At 46.1% G+C, this 12,251-nt stretch overlaps 1 protein-coding gene across 1 annotated transcript in view; it reads right to left on the bottom strand.

The window, feature by feature from the left end:
• Window positions 1-589: 589 nt before the first annotated feature.
• tyw1 (tRNA-yW synthesizing protein 1 homolog (S. cerevisiae)) overlaps window positions 590-12,251 on the bottom strand; it is a 45,238-nt gene continuing 33,576 nt past the window's right edge. Inside the window, exons 15-16 of the mRNA XM_070971226.1 lie at window positions 7,354-7,521; window positions 590-2,145 (exon numbers count right to left, since the gene is read on the bottom strand). Of these exons, the coding sequence (XP_070827327.1) occupies window positions 1,924-2,145; window positions 7,354-7,521 (390 nt within the window). The 3' untranslated portion in view covers window positions 590-1,923. The remainder of the gene's footprint in view (window positions 2,146-7,353; window positions 7,522-12,251) is intronic.

The following is a 12,251-nucleotide window of genomic DNA, read 5'->3' as shown; positions in this document are numbered from 1 at the left end:
TCGATGGAACACATGAGAAAAGTCCCATCAACCAGTTGCTATAATAATTACCCAATTATATCTGAAAGTGGAAGAAACCCTTATGGATGCCTTACCCTGTCATGATGTTACTGCTGAATTAAAGACATATTCTTGAATTGTATTGCATTCGATAGTCCTCCCTACAATGTGCACACAGTATTCTATGAGATGTACAATCCTGTGTTATCAGAACTTACTACAATCACTGATGCCGTTAACTTGTTGCGGTTTTATGTTTCTAAAAGTAACAACAAACTGCACGTGAGTAAACTAAAAAGGAAGCTCCTGTTCTGTTGCATCACTTCTGAACTTCTCTGCCTCCGTCCTCGTCCAATTAGAGCTCTTCTCTGGGCCTCTAAGTGCAGCCCAGAAAGCCTCTGCCACAATTATTGTGGTCTTAAAATGTCAACTTTCCACTTTATCGCTAGAACAAAAAGCAAAGAAAAAAAAAGATTTGATGTGTGCCAGAAAAGCAGAGCGACGCATGTGCATTAATGTGTGTGTGTGTGTGTGTGTGTGTGTGTGTGTGTGTGTGTGTGTGTGTATGAAATCCACACATGACAAAGCAGAGTAATCCAAAGGCATTTATTACAGTGGGACAGCCACACAACAGGGAGGCACTGCAACACTGGAGACCTTACAAAACAAATAAAATGGACTTAAACATTTACATCTGGTTTTACACTAAAATAACAGGAATTCAAATTGACTTAATTTTATATCTGGACGTACTAAAGTATCAGTAAAGGCCTTATTCTGGGCTCCTGGCCTCATGCAGACCAGAGAGGCAGTGCATTTGGTTACTGCACGATGTTTTAAATGTGTATATCAGCGGTTTATTTGGGCACCCGGTGCTGCGTTCAGCTCACTGCGAGCTGGCAGATGCACTGATATGATGAGACCTGACGCTGTCAGAGAATATGGTGATTGCAGTTGGCTAGAGATTGAATTTTGATTTATTCTTTCTTGAACTGCAACACAAAAAAGTGGCACAATTTCTTCAGTTTTAGTGCTTTCACCAACTTTACTACGATAGAACTACTGATGGCTTTTTCTGGGACTTTATGGTTCATCCACAGTTCATCTTAAATACCGACAAACCCAAGAGCTTCATATTTTTGATATCAGCTTACTCAGATAAATGCAACCGTTACGCTGTTTGATTCATGTTTTTTAATATTGCCCACTTTTTGCTAATCTACAGCAAACCCGTCAGAGTGGCAGAACTATCTGTCAAAAGATGCAGTATTTTCTACCATCTGGGCTCAGAGCGCTGAAACAAAGCGAGGCTGACGCTCGCACATGAAGGGGATAAGAGGCTCAGCTTTCCCAGTGGAGACGCAGCTTTGATGCTCTTGCTGAGTCTCTCATTGACAAGCAAATACAACCACTGTCCTAATGAGCAGGAGGAACAGCAAAGGTGTCTGGGAAGGATGCGTCGCTCCCGCAGACGACAGGAGGAGAAGAGCGACTCCTTACATGCTAATCACGTCCTGAGCCGCTCAGCTGCTGAGCGAGAAGCTGGACGATAAAAATGATGAATGAGGCTGGTGATGAAGCCACAGCCAGGTTCAACTTTAACAGTGTAAACCTTCCCGAGCGCGGCCAGATGGTTATGCAGATCAGAGCCAGACGTCAGAATAATGAGGCCTTCAGAAAAAGAGGGAAGCATCAAAGATCTAGGAATGTCAACAAAATCAGGGTAGAGGAACGGATTCTCATCGCGGAAGAAAATTTAGATTTACAGACTGAAGAGTTTAATGTGGACAGTAAAAAAAGAGAAGAAGTGTTGAACCTCAGAGAGTATGGGAATAAAACCTTGAACCCTGCTGTCTTTTTTATTACTTTTCCTGCAGAGATCAGCTCTCAGTCTCTTCATCCTACCTCTCTCTCCCTCTCTCATCAGCATCCTGAAATGTCTTTGGTTTTGTTGCGTCGTTGGAAGCGAGTGTCAGCGGGGTCAAATCCTTGCTCGCGGGCTCCAAACAGAGCCCAGCTGGGGGTCTTGGCTATGTAGTCCATGGAGGAGAAGCTCTGCTGCCTCCCACTGCCCTCGTAAGCGTGGACCAGCTCCTGGAAGCGCTCGTAGTCGATCCACGTCCACCACTCGCCATCGATCTTGAACTGAAAGCGCACACAAAGAAGGGAGGGAGAAACGAGGTGGCATCAGCGGTGTTTATGGATCTGTATGTGGAAACGCAGACCTTTTAAAACACCTGTCGTGATACCTTTTTTTGATCAAAACACTTACAAATAAACCCCAAAGAAGGAGAAATCCAACTTTTTTTCATATAAATGCACGCAAAGAAATAAACGAACCACTCAGGGAGTGCGCTCATGTGGAAAAGTGGTGCACATCCTGAATTTAAATAAGAAAAAACGCACAGATGTGATCAAACAGAGCAGCAGTGATCACAGAGCTTCTTGCTCACATCTGCCACTCGCTGTTGGTTCAGGCTTTCTGTAAATGAGCGTGGATTCACCGACTCCACCTCCTCCTTTCTCCTCACATCTCTCGCTTTATCAATCACTGCTTCTTACGTCTCCCTCGCCATCCGTCTTACTAAAGAGAAAAAAGAGGGAAATAAATGGACAGAAGGAGACCGATGAGCCGAAAAACGTGTGTGTGTGTGTGTGTGTGTGTGTGTGTGTTCACTGGTGAGAGGCACAGCAGAGTGTTTGAATGTCACGCTGCCTCTAATCCGGCTTGTTTTCCCAAACCAGCACCAGGGGTGAAGAGTGTGACCTCCACTTTCCCAGCATGCAACAGTGCTCTCCAGTTGATAAAAGACCCTTGGTGTCCGTAAAGGTGGGAACGAGTGAGCAGAAGCAGAGAGCGAACAAATACAACACAAACTGCCCTCTGAATCTTAATGCGGTTTGTTGCAGCGTAGAGCAAAATGTGATCTTTAAAACGGTCCTTCATGACTCCAGCGGACTCGTGGGTATTGTTTGGAGGTTTTTGATAAGCTCCAGCTGCAGTGCTAAGCTGTCACTGGGGATGACTGTCGTGGGGCTTTAGCTCTCAGCGTTTAGCATTTAAAAGCTCTTTCAGGTTCACGGCTGCTTTGACCAGTGTGTCCACACGGCTTCTACTACTGTGGCACACAACAGGAGGGAGAGCAAGCCAGCGTTACATCACTGAGAGAGAACAGCCACTCAGAACGGCGCCACATGTACTTATGATGGACCAACAGTTATTGGCCAAGGTAAAGACTTTCCTGCTTTCCAGCTAAGGGAGCGATGGCATGAAGCGCTTTAGCGTTAGCCTTTGTATGCCCGCGCCTGCTGAAGCCATTAGAGGAAATCTACCCGCTGCATTGCTAATGAGCCCTGGGGGGGGGGGGGGGGGGGTGAATACTGTGCCTATTGGGAATCAATGTTTGTGGTAAGGAGGAGGGATGATATTTGTTCAGCCGGCATCTCGGCAAACATTTTCAGTCTCTAAGCAACAAAGCAAAGCTGTGACCAGAGCAAGACGGCCCGTTGTCTTTGCTGACAGTGTCTTCGCCAAGGATGACTGAGGCCGATGAGGACGGCTTCTTCACCAGCGCCGCAGGAGGTTCCTTCACGATGAGCTGTGCGCTACTTCCACACACACAGAGACTACTAATGCAAAACAGTCACATACATATATACACAGTCAAACATCCTGGACGGACGTTGAAAGACACAAACACAGCAGGTCTGCTGAAAGCACAGAGGTCTCCGGGAGGTTTCATTACACCGTCCTCTGAGAGAAACTGGACTGAGATTAATGGAAGACCATCGAGAACAAGTGGGAAACAAAACAAGACGGGGGGAAGGGAAGGAGAGGAAAAAGAGGCGAGATGAAAGATGGAAAAAGCTGGCAGAGAAAGCAGACTGAGGTGTAAGAGAAGCAGAGAGAAGAGAGAAACGCCCATCAGTGGGAGATCCCAGGGGCTGGAAGAGCTAATGATGATGACGTGTCAGCCCTGCTCGCTGCTGAAGAGTCAGCTCTCTGATGTCTTTTAAAGGACTACATCAAACAGTGAAATCATCCGACGCGCACACACGCACACACACACAAAATGAAGCGCCTTCCTGTGATACGTGCTAAACTCCGCCGTTGCGTAAGCTAACATTGAAACTTGGAGGACTCGCGGTCGAGATCGTCCTCCCGCTGAGACCGTGCTGCATGAGAACATTCAGGACGCAGAAGACACTTACCGGAAAGACATCAGACCTCCGTTCACAGGAGGAGCCTACGCACGCATCCAGTTCCCAAACTCTGCTGGATTATTGATGACTGCTCAAAAACGAGGAGCGACCACTTCAACACAAGTCCAGTTAAAAAAGGAAGCATGTGTGTTCGCCCTCACTCGTGCTTTCTTCCACTTTCTAATCTTAATTTTTGCTCCGGTTTTATTCTACAATAATAACCTTCATACACTTAGTGTGTTCACTTGTCACACCCTGAAAACTTGCACACATATCATAAAAAAAGCACAATTGGAGGTACAGTGTGTGTGCTTGACACACTGAAAAAGCCTTTTAAAAGCCTCAAACGACGCACTGAGAGCAAAACGCTGTTCATTCTGCTCACGGTGCTTCAGACAGAGCTATCGGTGAACAGGCAGAGGGATGCTGCTTCAGAGCATCGAGCACTAATACTGCAGTTTGCACGACTGGGAGCAGGAAGCGGAAAGAGATGAAGAGCATGTGTGCTGCAGTGTGTATATTAAGAAAGACTGGCAGTCGTAGGCGAGGAGGTGCAAATGAACGAAGGTGTCTTAAGCAGTCGCACACACGGATCCTGTTACATTTGTGCTGGTGAGAGAGGAAAAATGGAAGGAGGAGGAAAGAGGAGAGGGAACAGAAGGAGGACGGTGGAAATCAATCCAGTGAAATATCGATTGTGTTCTTGCTGGAAAAGGAAGGAATTAAGGGAACAGCTGGTTTTTAAGCACCTTCTCCTGTCTCAGGCGAATATGTGTGCGTGTGTGTGTGTGTCACAACCAAGAAAAAGTAATTACAGCAATGATGGTCTCCGTTTTCATGTCAGTTAATCTTTAGAAACCAGCAGCACATTTCTAAAGTGCGTTTTACAATGAACACCTTACAGAACACGAGAGTCTCCGGCTCAGCCAGCGTCGCTCCGTGCGGGACGTCCACATTGTGTCCGATCCATCCAGCAGTGGTGGAGATGTTTCAGTCTGGACCAGACGGTGGGTCGACATCTGGCCAGCACGGTCACTCTTACAGAAGTTAATCACAGATCTCGAGACTGAAAACATTGGCAGTGTTCTTTTTCCAGAAGGAGCCAAATACGTTAAAGCATGCGTTCAAAACACAAGTTTAAACATTATAATGTTTACATGAAGCACTCAGAGCTGTGCTACAGCACACATGTCCACTTTCTAGGGTTGGGCGGTAATCCGGTAATAAGGTATCCCGTGGTATCTAAAAATAGCAACGGTATCAGTTTCATTACCGTCATTAAAAAAAAATGCTGCACATATAGGTCTATAGGGGTCTAACATAACTGTAGCATCGTCATAACAAAAATGAAGTCCGCTCCGTTCAATGTGTCTGGTTGAATCTTTACTCGAGGAAAAGGTGACTGTGCAAAAGTACGTGCTAAAAAAATGAACCTGAGCAGTCGTACAGATGTTTTAACACAGGTATGTCCAGGCGCTCTGGGCAGAGCACCCACATTCACCGTAGAAACACCAATGACCATCCAGCAGGAAGTAACCCCAGAGATAGGTTATTGCATGAAGAGCGCTCCCTCCACTCTAGAAACCCCTCCTCTTTATGTAAACAACCAGGACCTTTGTGATTGATCAGAAACTAACGCAGAGTGATAGGAGGAGACATTAGCAGCGTTTGTCGGGCTGGTCGTTTGGGTGGCAGTGCTTGGTAGAGGCTTTTAACTGAGTTTCTCCCCGTCATTCTGATACGCTACAAGTTAGGACTGGTGCTTCTTAGCGTGAGCATTGACCGTCTGACCTGCGTGCATGTCACGCTGCCCTGCAAAGTGATTTTTAATTAGTCACGGTAATACCGTATACCCCGGGAAGGTGGGGAAGGTTTGACGGTATCAGAATTTGGATACTGTCCAACGCTACCAGTATCCACATTTTTAGATTAGTGAGTTTGTGATTTTCCAACTTGAAAAATGTCTATTTAGCAAACACTCAACACCAAACGTGTATTTTTTGTTGTTAAAATGTTTTCTTAGGTGGCACTAAACGAACATTAAACTCTGATCCAGATTTCTTGAACAACTTTCCCGGTGCAGCCGCCACATGACGCCTGCAGCTCCCTGCTGCCAGCGTCCTGTTTGAACTCGACCGTGAATTACAGAAGCAGGAAAATACTGAACTGTGGTTTCTTGGATTTCTTTCTTTCTCAGAAAAGTAACCAGAAACATAAGATAAGCATTTGATTGTGCAGTAGAAAACTGTGCGTCTCTCTCCTGTTATCCCTCCAGGCTTTAGGGGCCCAGAACGAGCCCACAGACACACAGAGGTAAACAAGTCCGTACGCAGTCCCATGAAAACAAAGCTCCAGTAAATAAAAACAAAGATGGATGAGAAGTTTGGGTGCTTCAATAAACTGTGATAACACATCGAGCACATCGAGTGTGTGTTTGTGTGTGTGTGTGTGTGTGTGTGTGTGTGTGTGCGCTTTGCTGGCTGGCTTGGATTTCTACTCCGTCAGAGAGAGCCAAGATGGCAATTAATCACTCATTAATTATTGACGGACAGCAGCCTTGGCACCACTGCCTGATACTTTCCGGGGCGGGAGAGCCAGAATGAACCGCTCCAGCGGCTGCATATTTCAGAAGGACGGCAGACAGGAGACTAAATGATATAAATAATAAAAACAAGAGTAACTCAAAACACAAACTCAAAACTAGAAGCCTGCAGTGATTTTCTGAGCTGTCTGGAGAGCTATTATGAAAGAAAATGGAGATAAAGGATGTGTACGTTTGTGTCTGAAAGGAGGATGAACAAGCACACATTATTTATGATTCAATGCTTAATGCAGCATCCAGTCTGGGTCCATTGATAATGGTAATAACTTGTATATAGAAATGCTAAAAAAAGAGCAGCAGGCAGTCGGTCGCACCTTGTAAAGAAACAGCAGATGATCATGCATGTGTGTTTAGACAGTGCACAGCCTACACTGGAAGAAAGCTCGTTTTTGACCCAGTTGTTCTGCGTGTTTCTTAAATATGAATTTATCTTTCTACGGCCAATGACTGGTCTCCTGAAAATCTATTTCTCCTGTCAGTTAATGATCTTATCTCTATGTTTAACGGGCGCAGGCTTCACGTGTGAGCCTCTGGAGCTGCGTTCTTACCTTGGTGTGTGCGATGAGCAGACAGTTGGAGTGCTCGTGTTCGCAGGCGATCTCATACTGTGGCAGCATGTCAGCCAGCTGCTGGACAAAGGCGACCACTTCCTGGTGCCAGGGGACGTTAGCCATGGTCAGACTGCTGGCAGCGCTTTCCCCGCAGTACGTCACTCCCTGCACAAACGTGAGCACACAGTCAGAAACAAAGCACAGAGAAGAGGCAGGCTTTACGGAGCGTTAACCTGCAGAAGAGAGCAACTCTGCAAGAAGAAGATAAATCTGAATATACTCTGCTGTAGAAGATGGGTCATTGCCTAATGCTAAACTGTGATAACATCTAAAAATGATGCACCGTCCAAAATTAGGTTTTTACTAAATTTTGACATAAAAAGTCTTGAATCATGTTACTAAAGAATTGACAGATTTGGCCTGAGGCAGGATACTTTTGGAGTTTTGTCAACTTGACAGCAGCAGTAAACACAATAACATCTAGTGTTTTGTGTTATTTAACCTAATTGAAAACACAAATGCTTCAGCAAAAATAATCATCCATCATCCATAAAAATGCAGGCTGTGAAACATCTGTGAACAGCAGCTTCTTTGATATCTGCCACCTTATACACCAACACCAACATACCAGGAGCCGCCACCTCTTTACTTTCAGCTGGGCCATATATATATTATATATATTTATATGTACTGGCAGCTGTGTTTCTGGGGACTTTAAAAGCTGTTTTGCAGGATTTTCCTAAAAAGAAAAGCAAATGTACAAAACAATACCGTCGTTAGCTTTGTCTTTTCCATTACAACAAATGTAGCAGCTTGTGGCGTACGCACGAGTAGACAATCTGACAGATTAGCAGATAAAATGCAGGAATGGGCCGCGGTCACCTTAAACTTTCATGTGACAAAAAGTGACATAAAAGAGCGACTTGTTCTTTAAAATATACAAACACTCTGATGTCTGCAGTGAAAAGGCTTCATACACAGCAACAACTATGACTTTCACCAGTAAACCTTGGGATCTGACATCATTTCCCATTCAGAAGGTGGGAGAAAGGGAGTGGGAGGTGTAAAACTCTCTGGCCTTGGCCACAAAAATCTATGAGAACAGCAAGGCGGGTACTGAGTGTTTTCTGATCAATAGTGGCAAACCTGTGCTGTGGTTACAAGTGATGAGGTGAGAGAAACTATTGATGAGTTGGGCTGAGAGCAGAGAGGCGTGAAGGAGGAGGAAGGAGGGGGAAGGAGGGGGAAGGAGGAGGAAGGAGCAGGAAGGAGCAGGAAGGAGCAGGGAGGAGCAGGGAGGAGGAGGAAGGAGCAGGAAGGAGCAGGAAGGAGGAGGAAGGAGGAGGAAGGAGGAGGAAGGAGCAGGAAGGAGCAGGAAGGAGCATGAAGGAGGAGGAAGGAGCAGGAAGGAGCATGAAGGAGGAGGAAGGAGCATGAAGGAGGAGGAAGGAGCAGGAAGGAGCAGGAAGGAGCAGGGAGGAGGAGGAAGGAGCAGGAAGGAGGAGGAAGGAGGAGGAAGGAGCAGGAAGGAGCAGGAAGGAGCAGGGAGGAGGAGGAAGGAGCAGGAAGGAGCAGGAAGGAGGAGGAAGGAGGAGGAAGGAGGAGGAAGGAGCAGGAAGGAGCAGGAAGGAGCATGAAGGAGGAGGAAGGAGCAGGAAGGAGCATGAAGGAGGAGGAAGGAGCATGAAGGAGGAGGAAGGAGCAGGAAGGAGGAGGAAGGAGCAGGAAGGAGCAGGAAGGAGCATGAAGGAGGAGGAAGGAGCAGGGAGGAGCATGAAGGAGGAGGAAGGAGCAGGAAGGAGGAGGAAGGAGCAGGAAGGAGCAGGAAGGAGGAGGAAGGAGCAGGAAGGAGCAGGAAGGAGCAGGGAGGAGGTGTGTCTTTGATGCCTATTGTGAGGGACTCTGCAGCTCCAAACCAGTGCCCTCCAAAAGAAGACCTGCACCAGCAATCGCATTAATCATCACCTTTGTAGCTGGGCTTTAACTTAGACTCAAAGGCATGTGGACTTCTAAGTTTCAGTCCCTAAATAAATGCATGGGTCAAACTGTTGTGCAGCTCACTGTTTATTGTGTTTCACCGTCAAGACCCGGAGCGACCTGCGCGCTCATAAACTGCTCTCGCTGGCACAGCAAACATCTTACAGAGGTCGAGTCTGCACAAGTTTAAATGAATTTCATTTTTCTGTGAGCATCAACATTGAATCAGCTTCTCAGAGTCTCCTAAACCTGGAAGGAGAGAGGGAGAAAGAGAGACGATGGCACACATGTGCAGCAAACTAAATATATGAAACATACTGCTTAGGTGAAGCATACAGATGTTCTTTGGGTTGCACCAAGCTGCCTCACATACGAGTAAGACGGTGACGCTTGTTGTTTTCTAGCTGCAGTGCCAAAGTCAAACACAAGTGTGACGTTTGGTTTGGGATTCGTAGATACGCCGTGCAGCCACATCCCTTTGATGCAAACAAGCTGAATTTAAATTTAAGTTGTTTGACTCATTTCACACACATGCACACACAACCTGTGTGTCAGCGTGCTGTCACAGAGCCAAGGCAGCAGCTGTGCGACCGCGATTCTCTGATCCCTCAGCCAGGAACAGTCTGACCCTCACACAGGTATCTGACGGAGGGAAAACAAGAGTGGTCGTCTGTGCGTGTGTGTGTGACGTGCGCGTATGTTTGAAGAAAAAAATGGTTGCAGTGAATCTCAAAAACTTAAAGAGAATTTCAGTGAAAACCAGTGAAACCATTTAAAGATATGAGCACCAGTAGCCACAATTATTTGAAAGCTTTGTTGAGAAATTCTGGCTGTTGCATGACCGAACAGGAGTGTGTGTGTTCACAAGATGAGCTGAGAAGGCCTACTGGGCAGATTTCATATGCAATTTTCCACTCTTTAAGATTTAATGTGCAGTATAAATAAAAGAAATTAATTAACATTAAGTGGTGCCAAATTATGGAAATCGGTTAAAACTGTTTTACGTTTCTTAGTTGCAGGCGATGAAAAGGCCGCTGCGGGCTTCCCACCTCTTCGCTGAGCAATATCATGACTTATGCAAATAATCCTGCAGGCCTGAGGTCTGACCACTGAAAACATGATATGCCTGGGGACGAGGAAATGCCAACGAAGCCACAAAGAATCCAAAAAGCAGATTTTATACCCACCAAACAGGTGGACAGTGTGTGGAAACAGAAAGCTCCAGCTCTGTGCAGGCCACAGAAACAGCCTCACAACTGATCTGAGAGAGATGTGAGTGCCATCCATCGGTCTGAGCCCGTCCTCTCAGCAGTCATCTGGGATCTCTGCCTCCAGTGAACTGCAGCCATTTCCACAGTAATTTAACCACATATGTCTTGTAGGGCTGCTTGTGAATTCGCTGCACAAAGAAGAATAACGCCAACAGAGAGTGAACCATATCTTCAGGGATTGAGTTTAGAGAGAGAGTCAGGATGTGGCTGGGGGCAAGGCAGGGCAGGGGCACTGGACAGAATTGATGAGGGACCTTGGTTTTATCAGCCTCGCCTGGAGGCCCGCTGAATAAAGATCAACTCTCCAGGACTACGTATAAATCACCAGGAGAGGGCCGGGCAGGAGAGGGGAGCAATAGGAGGAGATGGGGAAAGATCTGTGAGATATGAGGAGGGGATGAATGAGCCGTTTCACTGAGGAAGTTATTTGTGAGTCTGGGAGAGTCGGAGGGAAACGAGAGCCCTTCACCTGTTCGCTAATAATCTATGTCTTTCGCCTTCGATGAAAATCATAATTGCTGATTGTCAAGGCCCCCCCTCGCTGTGCGCAACATGCAGCCGTGTGCATTCGACTAAATTTATCTCTGAACATTTATGCCCTTGCCCAATTCCTTCTCTCTGCCTTTCTGCAAACCACTGCCTCCCTGGGCGAGGAGGCGCCAGCGGCAGGTAAGCGGTGCTGATGCAGCGCTGAGACGATAAATCACGCAGCTGGACGGTGGATGGTAAAATGTGTAGGCCGAGTGTTTGCGCTACATATGATGATGGACTAATAATTAATGGATCGGTAACAAAGAGACGGTGGACACACACAAAAGCAACACATCATTTTTAGAGATCTACACTTACTTTCTTTCTTTTTTCACCTAGAATAGTCTAATCTTCAATTCTGAGACTCATTTATAACCCATGGTCTGATCATGGTTATCACTGTTTTGGTCTTTGAGGTGCTTTTGTTATTTCTATTATATCGCATACTGTACGTACACTGCAGCTCAAAAGTTTGGAATCACCTGTTCAATTGACGCCTGATCCCAGATCATTATTTATTATTTCTGAACAGTGTTAACCGCAGAATAACCTTCTATTCTGGTTTGAAGTTTCCAGAAAAGCTCTGCTGAGGCGACATGCCTGTTAATTCCAGATTGTTAAAGCCGTTAACGTGCACTTGACCCTGAAACAGGAGCCTGCTCCTATTTATACCTGCACAGATTTTGGTGCTATTTAAGTGTTGCTAAAATACATGCATATATATATATATATATATATATATATAAATAAAAGGAGACATTAGTCTATAGCTTGTGTTAATCTCAGTAACCAGAAAGCTTCATCTGCTCAGTAAAGGATGACATACTGCTCAGATGTGGGGTGGGGGGTGGGGGGGGGGTGGGGGTGGGGGGGCATATAGATAAGAGAGAGACAGAGGATATAATTTAGGCACCAAAGATGAGGGAGATAAGAGAGAGTTCACCCTGACGGTCACGCTGTCCGTGGCAGTGAGACGGCTTGAATAATTGTCAGGATGGTTTCGCTGTGATTTTCTGTCCTGGAGGTCAGACTTGATCATTTTCGACTGCAGTACGACAAACGTCGGGTCAGAGGCGGGTCTGCGGGATGAAAATTAAACACTGTCACAGCCTCCAG

Source organism: Chaetodon trifascialis, chromosome 9 (assembly GCF_039877785.1).
Source record: "Chaetodon trifascialis isolate fChaTrf1 chromosome 9, fChaTrf1.hap1, whole genome shotgun sequence".
Classification (NCBI taxonomy): domain Eukaryota; kingdom Metazoa; phylum Chordata; class Actinopteri; order Chaetodontiformes; family Chaetodontidae; genus Chaetodon; species Chaetodon trifascialis.
This window is presented reverse-complemented; position numbering and strand designations above follow the sequence as displayed.